The sequence below is a fragment of the Tursiops truncatus genome, chromosome X (assembly GCF_011762595.2).
Source record: "Tursiops truncatus isolate mTurTru1 chromosome X, mTurTru1.mat.Y, whole genome shotgun sequence".
NCBI classification, from domain to species: domain Eukaryota; kingdom Metazoa; phylum Chordata; class Mammalia; order Artiodactyla; family Delphinidae; genus Tursiops; species Tursiops truncatus.
This window is the reverse complement of record NC_047055.1, coordinates 59,226,653-59,248,605: the sequence shown is the minus strand read 5'-3', so window position 1 is coordinate 59,248,605 and position 21,953 is coordinate 59,226,653. Positions and strand designations below refer to the sequence as shown.

General features: G+C 38.8%; 1 protein-coding gene across 6 annotated transcripts in view; it reads right to left on the bottom strand.

Annotated features, from left to right (window-relative positions):
- Positions 1–20,762, bottom strand: part of RPS6KA6 (ribosomal protein S6 kinase A6) — a 171,535-nt gene extending 150,773 nt beyond the window's left edge. For 2 of the 6 annotated variants that reach the window (XR_012329362.1, XR_004524393.2), the window contains exon 1: positions 18,249–18,349. Coding sequence is in view for 4 of the 6 variants with exons in the window: in XM_019932209.3 (XP_019787768.1) it covers positions 18,249–18,329 (81 nt within the window). In the remaining 2 variants the exon portion in view is untranslated. Of the gene's footprint in view, positions 1–18,248; positions 18,353–20,015 lie in introns of those variants that run through there. The other 4 variants (XM_033849215.2, XM_019932209.3, XM_019932208.3 and 1 more) reach the window with 4 other exon arrangements.
- Positions 20,763–21,953: the final 1,191 nt, after the last annotated feature.

Sequence of the window (21,953 nt, the reverse complement as noted above, 5' to 3'; positions counted from 1 at the left end):
ACCCACTTCACTGGACAAATTCTAAATGCTGTTTGTGATCTGGCCTGTATTACATTTCCACTGTGCCTATCATCTTCAATCTTCTGGTCTAGTAGAAAGACCAATGGCATAATCAAAACTCAATTGGCAAAACTCTCTAAGGCCTTCAGCCTTCGTTGGCTTAAATTGCTACCCATAGTTCTATTAAACTGAAGATCTATACCCTTTGGAAAACAGAAACTGTCACCATTTGAAATAATCACTGGAAGGCCCATGATTCACGACTCAGGACTGTATGAGCCACTTCTAGTCGAGGGAGACCTTTTACATTATTGTTAAAGTCTCACTACAGCTCTAAAGAAAAATGAGCACCTGGTTGAAAAATCTTTTCACACTGTGCTCCCAGGGGACAAAGGTATAGACCACCACAATTTACAACCAGGGGACTATGTTTATTGGAAAAGACATCTTTTAAAGGACTCCTTACGGCCCAGATGGAAGGGACCCTATCATAATACTTTTAACCAACCCCTATGCTGCTAAACTTAAAAGCACTGATTCTTGGATTCATTTTTCACATTTTAAAAAGGTGTTTCCACCTGAGTGGGCCTCTGAAACAGTTGGAGACCTAAAGCTGAAATTGACCCAGAAGTGAAACAGATGACACCTGATATAGATGGCTCTTCCAAGACTCTGGACCAGGCCAGTACTCTCCATGATCCCCAGAAATGAAATTTCTCTCATTACCCTTGTTCTAATTGTGGTCACCATAGAGTTGTGATATCTCCTTCATCATGTAATATCTGGTGATGCATCAACCTACCACTCTCCTTATACTCCTTCTTATATTAGACACATTTTCAAAGAGTGAAAATTTTCATGAATGGGTTTACACCTAGAATGACAGTTCAGAAAAAGTGACCCTGGCCCTTTGGTCCCCTAATTTTGAAGGACTGGAGAACTGAACTTTTGGGACTCTTCCTTGTGGCTACAGGTTTCTTAATGCTCTGTGCCCTACTACATACAGTGGGCATCCTCTGTTGGTGGTAATTCTATGAAAACCATAGATCTTGCTTTAACTCTGCTGGGAATAAGCCTCTGGCCCCAATTCTTGGCCATCTGATTAATCTGTTCAGCTTGGGATTCTTTCAATAACCAAGGCCAATGAGGCACCCTTACTCCCCTTTATATTAAAATGGCTGACTTTTCTTGGCATAGTTCTTTCACTAGAGTTATATTGTTATAATGTCTCTCTTAATATCCATACAGACCCCTTACGCCTGGGAAAATAATCCCTTAGTCCACATTTCCCAAAGTCTAGCCACTGCAGGAAATCAAACAGACTGTTGGATATATCATCAGTGCTCCAGACTACTCACTGAGTACTGAGATCCCCTTACCTTAGTTACCTCCAATCTTACTGGTATCCCCCTACCATGTCTTGTTTAGAATTCATCTATTCTCCTAGCATATTGTGTCCATCTACTCAAATCCACAGTTCCCTTTCCCTGTTTGGTCAACAGAACTAGACCAAATGCCCAACAGTTCCTTAGGAACATTTGTTCCAAGAGAATCCTGAGGTTACCTGGAAACATCAGATCCAGCTTCCAAACACCCACATTTACCTCACTGTGCAACAACAAAACATATTATCATGATAACCCCCATTTTGTTTTCAGGATTAATATAATGTTCTTAAAGCAGCTGGCACAGTGTCTGACATGTGCTCAATAAATACCTGATGTGTGAATGTTTTCTTGACAAAAAGAAAATACAGGAAAAAAGTATATGAAACATTTTAGTTAATAATTCACCAAAGGTGCATAATGCTACCTGTGTGCAAAATAATATATCTGTGAGTCAAAACTTACTGCTACATCATCATATGCTACTGATTTAATAGATTTAGTTTTGACATTCTATCGTGGGAACATTACTCTTAAATAATGATAGAATCATTTTTGGTCAACTTGAAAACAATCTTCCAAATCAACCCATAAAGGTACATACATTCATGCATAGATGCCTTACTTTAAGAATCACAAATTGGAGTGAAGTGAGAAGTTATCTTTGCATATTTTTACTATAACACACTTTATCAATTTCACTAACAGTCTTTTAGTTGGGCATTTCCAAAAATAAGTCTTTTTGTTTTGCTTTCCACATAGAAGGTTTAATTTGTATCCTGAGTTTTAAACTACTAAATATTTTCAAAGGTTTATTAATAGTTATGGCCATTTCCCCAGTAGACTTTTTATATTTTTAATATTTTAGATTGAATTCTACAATCAACAGACTACTTATAGATGATTTGATAGCACCTGCAATATTCATTAAAATGATTTGCTTTGATCTTTATGGTTTTCTAATTATACAATATTCCTGTTGTTTTTATCCCAATAGGTTAGTCCTTTCAAACATACCCACCTAACCACTGTCACTGCTTCAGGGAAGATTTAAGAAAGGGCAATTGTGTTTCAAATCGATCTGAAAGAGTTATTATTTGGGTTTTTTTTTTTGCCTGCACCACACGGCTTGTGAGATCTTAGTTCCCTGACCAGGGATAGGAAGAGTGGAGTCTTTTTTTTTTTTTTTAACATCTTTATTGACGTATAATTGCTTTACAATGGTGGGTTAGTTTCTGCTGTACAAGAAAATGAATCAGCTATAAGTATACATATATCCCCATATCCCCTCCCTCTTGCGTCTCCCTCCCACCCTCCCTATCCCACCCCTCTAGGTGGTCACAAACCACCTAGCTGATCTCCCTGCGCTATGCGGCTGCTTCCCACTAGCTATCTATTTTACGTTTGGTAGTATATATATGCCCATGCCACTCTCTCACTTTGTCACAGCTTACCCTTCCCCTTCCCCATATCCTCAAGTCCATGTGCTAGTAGGTCACACACTGGACAGCACAGGAATTCCTCTGAAAGAGTTATCTTTTTAAAAGAGAGTCTCGGGTTGGGAAAAAGAGAACCACCTCTGAGCTATTCGGTTAGTCAGGTATTTAAAAACAAATATGAGACTCTGCTATAAAGTAAAATAGCTGATAAAACACATCCATGTTCAAATCAAAGTATAATAACAGAGTCCAAATTTAAATATGAATGATCATTGAAGTATTTACCATTTCAGGTTACCTGTGCTTTTTTCTTTCGTATTGTTGACAATAACGTTATTTTTTAAATTAATTTTTATTGGAGTATAGTTGCTTTACAATGTTGTGTTAATTTCTACTGCAGAGCAAAATGAATCAGCCATACATACGCATATATCCCCATCTTTCTGGATTTCCCTCCCATTTAGGACACCACAGTGAATTAAGTACAGTTCCCTGTGCTATACAGTATGTTCCCTTCAGTTGTCTATTTTATTTATAGTATCAATAGTGTATATGTGTCAATCCCAATATCCCAATTCTTCCCACTCCATCCCTTTCCCCCTTGCTATCCATACATTTATCCTCTGTGTCCCTATTTCTGCCTGGCAAATAAGGTCATCTTTACCATTTTTCTAGATTCCACATATATGCGTTAATATACAATATTTGTTTTTTGTTTTCTCTTTCTGACTTACTTCACTCTGTATGACACTCTCTAGGTCCATCCACATCTCTACAAATGACCCAATTTCGTTCCTTTTAATGGCTGAGTAATATTCCATTGTGTATATGTACCACATATTATTTATCCATTCCTCTGTTGATGGACATTTAGGTTGCTTCCATATCCTGACTATTGTAAATAGTGCTGCTATGAACACTGGGGTGCATGTGTCTTTTTTTAACATCTTTATTAGAGTATAATTGCTTTACAATGGCGTGTTAGTTTCTGCTGTATAACAAAGTGAATCAGCTATACATATACATATATCCCCATATCTCCTCCCTCTTGCATCTCCCTCCCACACTCCTTATCCCACCCCTCTAGGTAGACACAAATAACCGAGCTGATCTCCCTGTGCTATGTGGCTGCTTCTCACTATCTATCTATTTTACATTTGGTAGTGTATATATGTCCATGCCATTCTCTCACTTCATTCTAGCTTACCCTTCCCCCTCCCCGTGTCCTCAAGTCCATTCTCTATATCTGTCTTTATTCCTGTCCTGTCCCTAGGTTCTTCAGATCACTTTTTTTTTTAGATTCCATATATATGTGTTAGCATACAGTATTTGTTTCTTCTCTTTCTGACTTACTTCACTCTGTATGACAGTCCCTAGGTCCATCCACCTCACTACAAATAACTCAATTTCGTTTCTTTTTATGGCTGAGTAATATTCCATTGTATATATGTGCCACAACTTCTTTATCCATTCATCTATCAATGGACACTTAGGTTGCTTCCATGTCCTGACTATTGTAAATAGAGCTGCAAGGAACATTGTGGTACATGACTCTTTTTGAATTATGATTTTCTCAGGGTATATGCCCAGTAGTGGGACTACTAGGTCATACAGTAGTTTTATTTTTAGTATTTTAAGGAACCTCCATACTGTTTTCTATAGTGGCTGTATCAATTTACATTCCCACAAACAGTTTAAGAGGATTCCCTTTTCTCCACACCCTCTCCAGCATTTACTGTTTGTAGATTTTGATGATGGCCATTCTGACCAGTGTGAGGTGATACCTCACTGTAGTTTTGATTTGCATTTCTCTAATCATTAGTGATGTTGAGCATCTTTTCATATGTTTGTTGGCCATCTATATGTCTTCTTTGGAGAAGTGTCTATTTGGGTATTCTACCATTTTTTGATTGAGTTGTTTGTTTTTTTGTTATTGAGCTGCATGAGCTGCTTGTATATTTTGGAGATTCAAAGCAATCCCTATCAAATTACCAATGGCATTTTTCACAGAACTAGAAAAAAAATTTACCATTTGTATGGAAACACAAAAGACCCTGAATAGCCAAAGCAATCTTGAGAAAGAAAAATGGAGCTGGAGGAATCAGGCTCCCTGACTTCAGACTATACTACAAACCTACAGTAATCAAGAAAGCATGGTACCGGCACAAAAACAGAAATATAGATCAATGGAACAGGATAGAAAGCACAGAGAATAAATCCACACACCTATGGTCCCCTTATCTATGACAAAGGAGGCAAAAATATATTGGGTTGGCCAAAAAGTTCCTTCAGTTTTAAAGTAAAAATAAAAGACACATTTTTTATTTTCACCAAGAACTTTATTGGACAACATATTCACCATTTTCTTCCACTACCTTCTTCCATTTTTCAGGCAATTTCATAATTCCATCTTCCCAAAACTTTTTATTTTTTTGAGCAAAAGAACTCTTCCAGGTGCCTTTTACAGTCTTCCAGGGAATTGAAATTTTTTCCATTAAGAGGATTTTGTAAAGACTGAAATAAATCTGAAGGTGCAATATCTGATGAATATGACAGATGAATCAGAACTTCCCAGGCAAGCTGTAACAGATTTTGCCTGGTCATCAAAGAAACATGCAGTCTTGCATTATTCTGATGGAAGATTATGCATTTTCTGTTGACTAATTCTGGACGCTTTTTGTCGGGTGCTGCTTTCAGTTGGTCTACTTGGGAGCAGCATTTGTTGGAATTAATGATTTGGTTTTCTGGAAGGAGCTCATATTAGAAGACTCCCTTCCAATCCCAACATATACACAACATCACCTTCTTTGGATGAAGACTGGCCTTTAGTGTGGTTGGTGGTGGTGCATTTCACTTGCCCCACAATCTCTTCCATTCCACATTATTGTACTGTATCCACTTTTCATGGCCCATCACAATTTGTTTTAAAAACAGAACGTTCTTGTTACATTTCAGTAGAGAATTGCATGCAGAAATACGGTCAAGAAGGTTTTTTTTGCTTCACATACGTGGAACCCAAACATTAAAGTGATTCACATAACCAAGCTGGTGCGAATGATTTTCAGTGCTTGATTTGGATATTTTGAGTATGTTGGATATCTCCCACATGGCATAATGTTGATTGTTCTCAATTAATGTCTCGATTTGATCGCTATCAACTTCAACTGATCTACCAGACTGTGGAGCATCGTCCAGCAAGAAATCTCCAGCACAAAACTTCACAAACCAGTTTTGACATGTTTGATCAATCACAGCACAAATCTGTTTTTGCACTTCAGTTGCGCTTTTACCTTTCTTGAAATAATAAAGCATAATACACTGAAAACGTTGCTTTTTTCCTTTCATCTTCAATATTAAAATGGCTACACAAAAATTCACCTATTTTGATAAGATTTTTTTTACATGCATGCTATGACAGCTGTCACAATGCAATCTAACAAAAATGTTTTGAATGAAGTTAACGACAACTAAGCACTACTAGAGCCATCTTACAGAAAAAACTGAACGGAACTTTTGGCCAACCCAATATAATGGAGAAAAGACAGCCTCTTCATTAGGTGGTGCTGAGAAAACTGGACAGCTAAATGTAGAAGAATGAAATTAGAACACCCCCTAACACCATACACAAAAATAAACTCAAAACGTTCCTATTCCATTTTTTAAATTGTTTTGGGTTTGTTATTGTAGGTCTTTTTCTTCTCTTGTGTTTCTTTCCTAGAGAGGTTCCTTTAGCATTTGTTGTAAAGCTGGTTTGGTGGTGCTGAACTCTCTCAGCTTTTGCTTTTCTGTAAAGGTTTTCATTTCTCCATCAAATCTGAATGAGATCCTTGCTGCGTAGAGTAATCCTGGCTGTAGGTTTTTCTCCTTCATCACTTTAAATATGTCCTGCCACTCCCTTCTGGCTTGCAGAGTTTCTGCTGAAAGATCAGCTGTTAACCTTATGGGGATTCCCTTGTGTGTTATTTGTTGTTTTTCCCTTGCTGCTTTTAATATGTTTTCTTTGTATTTAATTTTTGACAGTTTGATTAATATGTGTCTTGGCATGTTTCTCCTTGGATTTATCCTGTATGGGACTCTCTGTGCTTCCTGGACTTGATTAACTATTTCCTTTCCCATATTAGGGAAGTTTTCAACTATAATCTCTTCAAATATTTTCTCAGTCCCTTTCTTTTTCTCTTCTTCTTCTGGAACCCCTATAATTCGAATGTTGGTACATTTAACATTGTCCCAGAGGTCTCTGAGACTGTCCTCAGTTCTTTTCATTCTTTTTTCTTTCTTCTGCTCTGCAGTAGTTATTTCCACTATTTTATTTTCCAGGTCACTTATCCATTCTTCTGCCTCAGTAATTCTGCTAATGATCCCTTCTAGAGTATTTTTAATTTCATTTATTGTGTTGTTCACCGTTGCTTGTTTCCTCTTTAGTTCTTCTAGGTCCTTGTTAAATGTTTCTTGCATTTTGTCTGTTCTATTTCCAAGATTTTGGATCATCTTTACTATCATTATTCTGAATTATTTTTCAGGTAGACTGCCTATTTCCTCTTCATTTGTTAGGTCTGGTGGGTTTTTATCTTGCGTTTTCATCTGCTGTGTGTTTTTCTGTCTTCTCATTTTGCTTATCCTACCGTGTTTGGGGTCTCCGTTTTGCAGGCTGCAGGTTCATAGTTCCTGTTGTTTTTGGTGTCTGTCCCCAGTGGCTAAAGTTGGTTCAGTGGGTTGTGTAGGCTTCCTGGTGGAGGGGACTAGTGCCTGTGTTCTGGTGGATGAGGCTGGATCTTGTCTTTCTGGTGGGCAGGTCCACATCTACTGGTGTGTTTTGGGGTGTCTGTGGCCTTATTATGATTTTAGGCAGCCTCTCTGCTAATGGGTGGGGTTGTGTTCCTGTCTTGCTAGTTGTTTGCTAGGGTGTCCAGCACTGTAGCTTTCTGGTCGTTGACTGAAGCTGGGTGCTGGTGTTGATATGGAGATATCTGGGAGATTTTCGCCATTTGATATTACGTGGAGCTGGGAGGTCTCTTGTGGACCAGTGTCCTGAAGTTGGCTCTCCCACCTCAGAGGCACAGCACTGACTCCTGGCTGGAGCACCAAGAGCCTTTCATCCACACGGCTCAGAATAAAAGGGAGAAAAAGTAGAAAGAAAGAAAGAAAGAAAGAGGATAAAATAAAATAAAATAAAGATAAAAGAAAATAAAGTTATTGAAATAAAAAATAAAAAAATAATTATTAAGAAAAAAAGTTTTTTTTAAAGTAAGGAAAAAAAAAACAGACGGACAGAACCCTAGGACAAATGATGAAAACAAAGCTATACAGACAAAATCTCAAACAGAAGCATACACATACACACTCACAGAAAGAGGAAAAGTGGAAAAAATAATAAATCTTGCTCTCAAAGTCCACCTCCTCAGTTTGGGATGTTTCGTTGTCTATTCAGGTATTCCACAGATGCAGGCTACATCATGTTGATTGTGGAGATTTAATCCACTGCTCCTGAGGTTGCTGGGAGATATTTCCCTTTCTTTCCTTTGTTCGCTCAGCTCGCGGGGCTCACCTTTGGATTTGGCCCCGCCTCTGCGTGTAGGTCGCCAGAGGGCATCTGTTCTTTTCTCAGACAGGACAGGGTTAGAGGAGCAGCTGATTCAAGGGCTCTGGCTCACTCAGGCCGGGGGGAGGGAGGGGCACATAATTCAAAAAGGGTCATGTACCAAAATGTTCATTGCAGCTCTATTTACAATAGCCAGGAGATGGAAGCAACCTAAGTGTCCATCATTGGATGACTGGATAAAGAAGATGTGGCACATATATAAAATGGAATATTCCTCAGCCATAAAAAGAGATGAAATTGAGTTATTTGTAGTGAGGTGGATGGACCTAGAGTCTGTCATACAGAGTGAAGTAAGTCAGAAAGAAAAAGACAAATACCGTATGCTAACACATATATATGGAATCTAAGAGAAAAAAAATGTCATGAAGAACCTAGGGGTAAGATGGGAATAAAGACACAGACCTACTAGAGAATGGACTTGAGGATATGGGGAGGGGGAAGGTAAGCTCTGACAAAGTGAGAGAGTGGCATGGACATATATACACTACCAAACGTAAAATAGATAGCTAGTGGGAAGCAGCCACATAGCACAGGGAGATCAGCTCGGTGCTTTGTGACCAGCTAGAGGGGTGGGATAGGGAGGGTAGGAGGGAGGGCAACGCAAGAGGGAAGAGATATGGGAACATATGTATATGTATAACTGATTCACTTTGTTATAAAGCAGAAACTAACACACCATTGGAAAGCAATTATACTCCAAAAAAGATGTCAAAAAAACCTATAGATAACATCATAAAAAAATAAAATAAAATAAAGTCAAAATGGATTAAAGACCTAAATGTAAGGCCAGACACTGTAGAACTCTTAGAGGAAAATATAGGCATAACACTCTTTGACATAAATTGCAGCGAGATCTTTTTTGACCCTCCTCCTAGAGTAATGAAAACAAAAACGAAAATAAACACATGGGACCTATTAAATTTAAAAGTTTTTGCACAGCAAAGGAAACCATAAATAATACAAAAAGCAACCCTAAAGATGGGAGAAAATATTTGCAAACAAAGCAACTGACAAAGGATTAATCTCTAAAATACCTGTGCTTTTGAATGTTAACTCACCTTTATCAAGACTCAATGTCACATCTTCCCTTTTTTCCTTCCACCTTACCACACACAGACTTCTATCCATAAATACTGTCTTACTTAGGTGTCTGTCGCATTCCTCTATCACACTGTAAGTTCCCTGAGGAAAGGATCATGTCTTATGACTCTTGTAACCCCAATATCTAGCATATTATCTATAATAATAATTGATCCTGGAAAAATATTTGTGGAATGGAATGACTGAATTTGTAATCTGAAAGAATTAAATGTAAAAATAACTTCAGTAATAAGTAGCTGCTATAGGTTTTCCTTAGTTTTTATTAATTTTCTTACTTGAAACATTTAAAAGCAACTTTGAAACTTAATTTCATGAAGTATTTCCAGTAGTCATCTTGCTTATCATTTCTGACTGAATTTTAAATTCTAACAGCCAACAGAAATTGAACTTCTTCAAAATCATTTTGAAAACACATAGCTTTGGTCATTCGTAAGATATTTTTCAGAAAAAAATGATAAATTCTTGATAATTCATATACTGCATGGGAGTTATTTCAAAGGTTCATTTTTTTTTTCAGTAAGGTTCATAACCCTAAATTTTGTCAGCAGATAAGTACAAACTTAACTTTGCAAACCACATTTTAAAGCCAGTTGTCTAAACTGGGCCCCATAGGCTAAATTTTTTTTAATATTTTTAAAGGATTGTTTAAAACATATTCAATAGAGATTATAAAAGGCAAACAAACTCTAAAATATTTATCTGACTCTTAACAGAAAAAGTTTACCACTCCTTGGTCTAAACTATATAATTTTTTAGTAATTAGAAGCATTTACTTTTAAAAATGCACAAAAGAGTACCAAATTGGCCTAGCAAAGAAATAACAAACTAAAATTATCTACTCTATGGGATTATAATTGTTGCAGTACACACAAATATTGCTTCATCCAGATTATATTCATAATTTCACACCACTCCACCTGTATTTTCAATTTACTTTTACTCCAATGTCCCTTGTACCCTGTAAATTAAAAAAAAAAAAAGGCCATCAGAATGGATTCTTATTTTCCATGCTTTTTGAAACCAATAACTTTATTGACAGAAACTTGTGATAATCACCTCCCTTAAGGCAGGAAGAAGAGTATGTTAGATTTTTAGAAGTTGTTAGCCCTAATAAGAGACTAATGAATATTTAGTTCACTTTTTGGAACTGGCATAATTCAGTCAAATCATTTTCAGTATTTCACTGGGTCATACTAAGTGTTACAAGGATTTAAAACAAATAGAGTCAAGTACACTGCTTTTTAAAAACAAAGAATCTAAAAATGTAAAAACTGAAATAATGATGATGACATTTCTGTTTCTCTCAAATTAAAAAGAAACAATAACTCTAAAGTTACTAAATTTATTCAATTGGGATGAGTCTTCAAAATAATACCCTAATTCAGGATCACTCTGTATCTTCAGAGACGTTGTTATTTCTAGAAAAAGAGTCATGCCATGGCCCTCTTAATAATCTCTCTGCAACACAGAGCCCAAAAGTTTAAATAAAAGGGCCTAAGTCAGTCCTATGTTATCTAGCCAAGCCCATGTTTCCCAGCCACTGCTTACATTATCTGTTAAAATTGGTCACACAAGCTATTATTTATCTTGCTACCCAGCTTCTGAATAATCTCATTATGAAAACAATGAGGATAAACCTAATTTCAAAATTTTACTACTACTACTACAATAGCCATTTATGTTCTCTGCCATATTTTAGCATACACCTCAGAAACTTGGAGGTGAAATATACAAGATCAAACACAACCATCACTAGCAACTTGAAGGGTAACTTGCTAACCCAGAAAACCAACATGTAGACTCTTCATTATTTCTATATCAATAACTAAGAGACCCAAATTCAAAGACAATTCATTAAGAAAATATATTTCCTTTCCCATGTAGCAAAAATGGCTGTAGAAGAGTACTAAATAAAAGCAAAAGGGACACATGCCCCCAAATAATAATCTTCCTCAACTGCCATAATCCACTGCCAGGAGTGGAGGTACATAAAGCAAAAATAAGACAAATAGAATTGCCATACATACTGAGGCTCCACTCTTGATAGCTGATTTGAATAGGAGGAAATCTATTAATATTTTTTAAAACTATCAATATTTTTAAAAAGCAAAGGAGTTGGAAGGAGTTATCAGTGAACCTGTGAGTAATTTCACAGGAGTATGGAATTAAGACATTAATACCCCAGAAAAATTAAAATTTTAAAAAGCTTTCTGTCAGCCTAAATGTGTTGGTCTTTGTGACATAATATACTGTCCTTTCAGACATTTCCTTGTGACTATGAAGAATGGATGGATATACAGTTAATTGGCTTTCAGTTATCACAGTAGAAACCCGGAGCAATAACCAAATGAATCCTATCTAGTAACTAACACAATAACTTACACAGGTAGGCATTTAATGATCATTTGCTTAATTAATGCATGCAAAATAATATTTAGAACCAATTAAAACCAATCTAAGTATCATCATGCTTTTAAAAGGACTGGTAGTTGTGCAAATGATAGGTTACTATGAGTTGAGCTAAGCATATCAATATTATATATACATTAGAAGGTATCTGTGGAACATTTTAAAACTTTGGTCCAGTGACAGTAAAGCAGCTTCCCTGGTTACTGTTCAGGCAGGAATATGTTTACTCTGTGTGGTTGAAATCAGAGCTAATGACTTTAATGGTTCTAAATAGCTCCAAAATGTTCCCCATGCCAAGGCACTGGCCATCTGGCCAGTCTCATAGGAACTACAACATATGCTTTGGAAATTTTACTTTCAAAGGATACACGTATTGTGTGTAGTACAGATGAATGCACATATATATATGACATGTGTACACACATAGCATTCTTTAGCAGTAATTCTTCTCACCGTAGTAACTTCTTAGAGATATGAGGTCCATGAAATTTCATTAAAATATAACCTTGGGGAATGTGAGATAAGTCTAAATTGTCCGTTGAGTTATTTATCTGGCTAAAAGAAGTACTTTGTCTAGGACACCTAAATCTTAGAGTTAAGACAAGAGTTGAAAACAATAAATTTATTATTCTTGTCAAATATTATACATAAAGAACATTTTATTTAATTCTCAAAATAATCAGAGATAAACACATTAATTTCCATTTTATATATGAGGAAACTGAAGACCTTTACTCTGCTTCTGCACTTTTCTCAGAAATCAGTTGAGCCTATTTGTGTATATCTGTTTCTGGGTTCCCTATTCTGTTCCACCGATCTATGTGTCTATTCTTCCAATAAGACACTGCCTTAATTACTTGTTACTGCATTACCATCCCATATAGAGTGATTTCTTGCACTTTAGTCTTCTTTTTCAATATTGTTATAGATATTCTAGGTCCTGTACTTTTACATATGAAATTTAGAATAAACTTGTCTATGTCTACATAAAACCTTGTTGGATTTTATTGACCTTCATTTTGAGTAAAAATAGCTATTGAATCAGCAGCTCTGATTTACTGATCTGATATGGTTGTCAACAACTTGTCTGTATCTTCTCCTTATCTTCAATATCGTCCTTATAAGGGAGACAACAATGTATAGAGGAAAAAGCATGAATTTAAAACGATCTACGTTCAAATTCCAGCTGTGCCTTCCACTGATTTATATGTCTTTCTCATCTGTCTAAAAGATGAGATGTATCAAAAAGATACACCTTTTCTCACCAAACTGTTTTGAAGAGTGAATAAAACTGAAAAGATAATACATGCTCAATAAATGTCATTTATTTCTCCCTTAAGTTAAGCGATACATTTAAGATGGAATGGAGTCCAATGTCTTTTTGGGTAAAAAAATTTACACTGGGTGTTAAAATTACTATTTCCTCTTAAAGTCTGTCCCCAACCACTTTATAGGAGAGAGAGACAGGTCCTATAGTAAGAATAATTATTTGCCGCCTTTGAAATTTTTGTTAGAGATGTGATAGGATATTTTATTCACAACGGAGTCACTATCCCCTTACTTAGCTAGAAATAAGGTATGCAGATTATTTAGCTTCCAAATTATAAGGCTAAACTGTATCAAAAATCAGCTGGGACACTATATTTTTTTTCTCTTATGGAAAAGCAAATTCCTCAAAACTACACAGCAAGAGCATACAAGACAGTTCAAATACTTCCTTTGCCCCAGTCATATCTTAGAACAACAACAGAATAAAACATACAGAAAATCATTACAATTCACAGAAAATTTATTTTAGAGCTAATTGCTAGCTTAGGAACTGATATGCTTTTTTCCTGTTGAATAATGAGAACTATATGACTATTTCTCTTTTTACTTTGGCCTAGAGCTATGGTTCTTTATCCTTGGCTGTACATCATAATCATCTGGGAAATGATGCCCAGGCACCCACCAGATAGTTAAATATGAATCTCTGTGTTAGGCACTAGCATGGAAAAAAATTTTTTTTAATTCCCAGGTATATCTGATCTATAGTCAGAACTGAGAACTACCAGCCCAAGGAAATTCAAGGCCAAATTTGCAATTCAACTATATTTTAAATGTGTAGCAAACCTCTAGAACCTGCTTACCTGTGTTCTAGTTCGCCCTCCAACTCCATCCTCCATCCTTTCCATATACCTTCTACTTTATGTTTTCCTGTATCCTGAATATCAAAATGATTTTTATTGGATTTTATTTCCTATAAACCATCTCAAATACTTGATGAAATGAAGCAAGGAATAAGCAAAACACACTCTCCCTCTCAATCTCTCTCTCTCTCTCCCTCTCTCTCTCTCTCTCTCTCTCTCTCTCACACACACACACACACACACACACACACACACACACACACACAGCAGGACCTACTTCAAATGTACAGATATAAGTTAAAATCCAGCAGCAAAATCAGTTACATAGAATGCCTCCAGGGCAATTCAGAAAACATCTCTATTATCTACAAAAGCCAGTTTAAGCTTAGCTCTAAATCTCTCTCCCATTCAACTCCCTTCCCACCTAAAAACAAACAAAATAAAACAATATAGACAAAGAAAAAAAAACTACTATCATCAAGAACAGTAAATAATCTTTAGAAATACCATAAATGTGTAAATATTATACTGCAAATTCTGACAAAGTACTAAAATGTAAGACTTCAAGATTCGAAGTACTTACCAGATCCTGAGAACTGCTGCTAAAGATAATGACAGCATCCACCAAGAGAGAAATAACAAGAAGGGAAAAAATCTTATACTTCCCTCTCAAAATTATACATGAGAGAGACTGAGAGGGGTGGTACTGAAACAACAATATGGCCTGAGAAAGCAACGGCACCAAGTCAGGCCTTATTTTGGAATGGTGAGGTAATGATTACCTCTTGATGAAATAATCAAGGTAGGGAAATATAGAGGTCCTGCCCTGAAGGAACTGACCTGAATATTTCCAGACCAGGCTGGTTCAAAGGAAGATAGTCTTGGAGAAACTGGGAAGGCACCAGTGGTGGTGAAGGGTCAGGGCCCTGTTGGCCACTCCCCACTTTCCAGTCCAAATAAACCTGGTGAAAGTATATAAGAAATACAGATGTCCCTGTTCTCTTTTCCACATTCTAGAAAGAAGCACCAGTCACTATTTTCAGCACAGCCCTCTGCACTGGGGGCTGCTATTTAAGATGAATATTGATAAAGCAAAAATTACAGGCCTGAGCACCATTTTAAAAGCACTGAAAAACTTTTTAGCTAGTAGTAAGTGCATTCACCATTAGTAGTAAAGATTTTAAACATGCCAAGCATAACCAGAAATCTTCAGAGTGGCTTGCTCTTGTTCAAGACACTATGGTGGTGGGGGGGTCATTTTAGCTTTCTATCTCCCTATGCTGCAAATATCTATTTATATTTGTCCAGTGGCTAAAATAGACCCTTTTATTGGCAGACAAGCATTAAATATCTGTTATATTGAATTAAGTCCTACCACAACACTCCTAATTTCTCTTACTCCCCAACATCTAATCAGTTGCCAAACTATTTTAAGTCTGCAAGGTATCTCCCATCAGTCTTCACCTTTTACCCCTTCTGTCCTAGTTTAAAAATCTCATTACTACTTCCACTGATTAATATTCCCTACCCTCAGTCTCTCCCCAACTCCAATCTATCCTATACACTGCCATCCATTATCGCCAGCATAGGTCTGGTCATGTCATTCATGAACTCAAAAATCTTCAGTAGCTCCCATTTACAGAACAACACTGAAAACCCTTAAACTAGCTTTAAAAGCCCCATACAATCTGGGCCTTGCCTACCTTTAGATGAATACCTCATCTCACACTATATCCCCATTCTCACATCACAGACATATCCTAGCAATATCAGATTCCTCCTTCCTCCAAGAACACCTCCATGCCTTTGTTTATATTGTCCCCATCCACCAGAAATATGTTCCTTTAATCTGTCTGTGAAAATATAATCCATTCTCCAACGCCCTGCTCGAATTCCACCTGTTTCACAAGGCCTTACTAGATCCATCCCTAAACCACCACCACAACCACCCCATTGTTGATGGTCTTGTGATCCGTATAATAGCAGTTTCTGTGTATGTCTATCTAGCCCACGTGAATGTAAACCCATGGGGCTGGGATGGGATTCAGGATGTTATATCTTTAGACACTTCACATTACAATGCTATGTACTGCACTGCCTTGTACCAAATAAACACTTCATGAATTGAACCAATTCCTACCATGACAAAAGTTTAGAATAGGAAAAAATAAATGTCAGTGAAACACCTCACTGGCCAGTTATAACAAATTAAATTATTTTTCTCTCTTTATCCCCCAAAGTAGTCCTAAATATGACTTCATATTTCATCCTTAATCATCCTGTGATTACAAATGTGATCACCATACTTAAATGAAATAATCAGATCTACGAAGGAGGTCTTAAGAAAAACTGCTCATAAAAGGGAAAGCTGGAGCTATGACCATGGCTATCTAAATCCTAAGATTTTAACATAGTTGACAGTAATTCAGAGTTTAGGGGCAGAGCAAGGGGCATGATGATGACTGTGGGGAAAGAGAAGGAACTGGAGGCCTACTATGTGCAAAGCACCTTGCCAAGTGAATTAAACACAGTACAGTATTCAGTTTTTACATAACAACTCTTGAAGATGGTTCTTCTCCCATTTACAGATGAAGAAATTGAGGCTCAGAGAGGTTAGGTAACTTGCATTGGGCCACATAGCTAGTATACGTTGGAGGTGAGATTGGAACCCAGATTAAACTGGCCTCCAAAGCCCATATTCTTTCCCCTATTACTACAGGGTCTCATGAAGTTAATTAAAACTAGCAGTTTTTCCCAATCTGACATATATTTGACATCCTAGTTAAATTTTTAGAGTCTGTGGCTTTAGCTCCAAACTGTTTTTAGCAGTGAACTGTATTATTTTCAAAGCTAACTTCTTAAACAAAAGCAGTATTGCTAAAGAAATAAGTATCAATTAAAATTTAATATAATATGATGATATGACATAATATACAATTTGAAAACTCTATAGTAAACTCCATCAGGAACCAAGCACTCCCTCACCAAAACACAAAACGCACAAACCATGTACATGGCACTACCTCATGAAAAGTCCACTTTACTAAAACAGGCTATTCTTAATGACCCTTGTCCAGGAATGACCAATACCTATCACACCTCCTAATTCTTGCTTGAAACCTCTGAAACATTTTCCCACAGGACAATTTTACAAACAGTGATTAGGCTCTTCATCATTATACCTCTTCCCTGATCCTGACAGAATCCAGGCAACAGGTAAAATATGGCTGCCTGAGGGTTGATACCCTTTGAAGTCCTTATTCCCAGTAGACCTAATTGAGACAGTCCCTGTAAGAGTTCTCACAACCAAAGCTTCTTGCTTATCCTATTTCCCCTCTCCCAAGAACCCTCTTCTCAGGAGTCAATAGAGCCCATATTTCCATTTTTCAGGCCCATTCTCCACCTCTCACTGGAGCTGACCTAATTCTTGTTTGAAACCTCTGACACATTTTCCCATAGGACAATTTTACAAACAATGATTAGACTCTTCATCACTATACCTCACTATTGTGCACTGGTCTAAAAATGTAACTATCCTTAATAATTTTTTTCCTGTGAAAAAATATGTTGAGTCTAAACAACCAACTCTCACACTTCTGAATGATAATTCAAAGGTTAACAGCTGCCCATGAAACAAGACAGGTAAAAGATGTTGAAAAACACTCCACAATATATAATAGTGTATATAATCTTTAATTTTACCAAGATTTAACACACACAGAAATAGATATTAAAGTTTCCTTTGACATTAAAGTTAACAGATTCTTACTTACATTTTCTTTAAGGACTCCAACACATTTTCAAAAAATATATTCTACAATGAAAGCACCCTTAGTCCTAAAAACTATCACGATTGAGGGCTGCAAAGCTCATGCTCAAGGTTAACATTTCTAAAGCCAACATCAACAAACATGTAATTAAAATAAATATAAATTCTGGGAAGTAAAATTGTTTCCTTCTTATCAAAAGAATACCATTATAAACAAACATCAATAACAACAACAACAACAACAACAACAACAACAACAAAACCCTCTTCTAAGTACTAAGCAGGTCTAAGCAGATTCAGATGTAGCATTTAGTTTTCACCAAGAATATTTTTAATTAAGTCACTTGCAGGGTTAAATCTAACCAATCATAACTGTTTTAGACAAAGAAGGCAGAAATACTATCTTTACCACATTACCTTCACCTTTCGTTTTACTTCATAGGGATTAACAATTTCCACTCCAGTATTTTTCCAAATTGCTGAGGTAGAGAGACCCATTGTTAAATCTCTATAATACCTAAAACATACTGCAAACAATAAAAAAAACCATATGCAGTAATTACAATTTAAAACATTTCTACATTCAAAGTTAACAAAAATAATGAGTAGGCATGCGAAAGCTCCCCCCCCCCCCATCCCAACCTTATATCCAAGCATTTAACTGTTTTTATAAACCAGATGCCTGGAACTACAAGTCAATAGATTACATACATAAATAAAACAAAATTCCTCTCCCCTTGAATAGTCTTCTAGAAAATTCTTGCAACTATGAAACATTCCAAGAAGAAATAAACCCCTCTTCATTTATCCCATTCTTAAGAGATGTAGAATATTAAAATGTACTTAGGAATTCCTTATTGTACTAGTAAAATATTTCCTATAAGTAGAGAGGGTTCAACTTTAGACTCCTTCCATGTTTCCACTACATTTCTTGTTAAATGTTATTCTGGCATGTAACTTTAACCCCAGTTCACTTGGAAATTTGAAAAGAAAAAAGAACAAGTTAGACAGCAGTCCAACGTGTATTTTTAAGGATGAAGCAAGTACTTCAAGACAAATTTGCACCTAGAGATGTGGAGGCTTGCAAGTCCTACCTCAAAATATCCTACTGTGAATCAATTTGGCATTCAGTATTTTTAGGTCTGTGATTGTGATGGTCTCTACTGTACTACTAGGCTGTCAATGATTAGGTTATCAGAAAAATATCTGACTTTCTATCCACAAAGTCTCGTTTTTGTGTTTAAATGTCTCTTGCTTTAATAACAAGAACAACAAACAACAAAGCAGCAGTAATAAAAACAAAGTACCTGTGCACATCTAAGTTCTCACTGTACAGCTGACCAAAGCCCAACCAGAACAGTTTCAAAGTAAGAAGAACGGAAAAGAGGCGAACCAAAATACTTCGGTTGAACCTCGCTGTCTTACCAAAGATCGGTCTCATAAGGGCTGGGGTTTACTTTGCGTGTTCTTTTACTGACCAACGGGGCGGGGACAACAGTTGGGCAAGGGAGAAGGGGCGGGAGGAAGAGGGCAGTAGAATTCAGGGGACCGCAAAGGAGGCTGCAGAACATCACCTGAATGTAGATAAAGAAACCTCGCCTCCAGTTAATCTCCACTTAGGTTGTTACAAAGAACCACAATAAGCCACAAAGAAATGAGAAAAGTAAGGAGCACTCATCCCTATGTGCATATCTCCCCAGAGTTTGTCACTCTGCTGTGTTTCTGTTGCGCTGGGTTCCTAAGGCGCCCGGGGTTCAACAGAGAGCTGCAGTCAGCAGCTGTCCCCCAAAATGTTCCCAACTAGCAAACTTGGCGCAGCGTAGAAAGAGGGACACGCGGAGCCAGGCGCGGCACCTGGCGCCTCCCCCAGTTCCACTTCAGGTCGCAAAGTGAAGAAACTTAGTCACAACTCTGGCGTGGCCCGCGAGGCAGTCACTCCGCCCGAGGCCGAGCCCGGGCCCGGGCTGCACTCACTCCCAACTCGAGAGCCCGCCGCCCAGTCCCCGCCGGCTCCCAGGCGAAAGCTCGGTTTGGGCAGAGCGTGCTCCGCCGCCCCGCAGCCTCAAGGAGGCTGGCCTGGGCACTTCGCTTCCCAGCCCCACGCCCCTTCTCTCTCGGGCCCCCGGCAATGGTCCTGAGAGAAGGAGGGTGGCAGCTCCAGCCCCTCTTGGCCACCGCACTAACCTCGCAGCTGCTTGCGCTGCCGCCGAACAGCTCCATTTCTCGGTCCCAGAGCTCGTCTTGAGGAGCGAACGGTAGCATCGCCCCTTCAGGAGCACTCGAACAGGAGCTGCCAACCGCCCGCGCGGCCGCGCATCCCGTCTTTGGAGCTTGCCTGCCACTGCCGCCGCCGCTGCCGCCGCCGGGATCCCCAGCCTTGCCTTCTGCGACAGCTGCCCTCGCCGTGGGGTCCCTCAGAGACTCGGAGCGAGGGGTCGCCGCCGCCGCAGGCTGCTGCTCCCCATAGAGAAGACAACTCTGTGCTGCCTCTCCAAGAGCTGCCGCTTGGCTCGTGCTCACCACTGCCGCCGCTGCAGCCTCCGCGACAGTCGCTCAGCGGTGACTCCCCCCGCGGCCACCCCGCTTCCTCGGGCCCCCTCCCAGCTCCCAGTTCTATCAATATGGCGGCAGCGGCGGCTTTACCTGTGCGGCGCCTGGAACCCCCCACCGCGGCGGCACAGCAGCGTCACCCGAACGTCAATGGAGATTCCCCAGCCTGGGGTGAAGGGGGGGGTGGGAAAGAGGGGGTGGGTGGGTGTGGGAGACGGCGTGGTGGGGGGTGGGAAAGAGGGGAGGGGGGCGTGCTGGGCGGGGGAGGCGGGAGAGGAGTAGTAAAATCCTCTGCTAGCTCCTCGGTAAACCTGCCCTCTCCACGGAGCATGCGCGGCGCTGTTCACACATGCTCAGCAGGCCCTCTCAAGTCTACCGAGCAGTCTTGCCGGCGGGAGGATTCCCAAAAAGGTTGGGGGAACCGGGGACCCTCCTGAGCGTCGGAGGGGTCAGTGTCAGGGGAGGACTCCAGGAATATCTGCTTGCCGGGCTCGCAAAAGCAGGCGCCCTATACACCCAACCACGCCCGTTTTGGTACTTAGTGACAAATACTAGGGCGGGGGTTTTAATCCATTTTACATTATCCTCCTAGAAGCTGGTGACAGGAATAAAATCCTTTTAAAATAAATCAATACACCTGCGCTCCCTAACTCCCGGCCCCCCGCTTGTTCCGCTCACGGTGTTGGTGTTTACGCTGGTTGTCTTCATATTATTGATGACACACAATGTTTCCAGTATTCACATACACCACCACTTATTGGACTCTACTTGTGGCAGTAAAGGCAGAATGTATGAAGCTAACCTCACCTCCACCCCGCTCTGAGTATATTGGACCTATAGTGACAGTAATTATCATTTTTCTCTCTTCTCCAAATCAAACATTTACTGCTTTGCTACTCTAAGCCACACGCTGTACTAGGCGCTAGCAATTTAACTGAGATAAAGGACAGCCTCATACACGGGAGATGATCAAGATCCTGCTCATGGAAATACTTCAGAACTTAAAGTTAAAAAGTTATTCCATATTTGACACTTAAAAGAACTTAAAAAGCAACTGTAACAGCGACTAAGCCAGCTCAGTATCTTGGAGAGGTTTCTAATGGTAGACATAAAGCACCCCCTCCCACCTACTACACCTAGGGCTGTGGTGCTGTGCTCGCGGAAAACGTTGAACTGTGCCCTCTATTTATTTCACCATCTAGTGTCCAGCGTTAGCAAAGTAAAGCGGACCACAGAGATTGTCCCTGAATCGCAAACAAAGATCACTAGTAGGTCACTCCCACCTACTCTGCTTAAAATTCCAGGGAGAAAGTGAGCTTTATGAATATGATTCTGTGAAAATGAAAGTTTTGAAAGTAGTGGGGGCATGGGGCTATAAACAGTGAAAATATGTGAGTGTGTGCGCACACGCACATAAACTCCCCTTTGGCTGAACTGACAACGGTCTTAGGCCAATGCTTCTGAGATTTGGATATCATCTTTTCTTGCCTACTCAAAGGCTTTGTTCTGCAATCCCCCACCCGCCCCTTTCACAACATCTATTTTCCTCCCTTTACTGGACATTTCCCAACA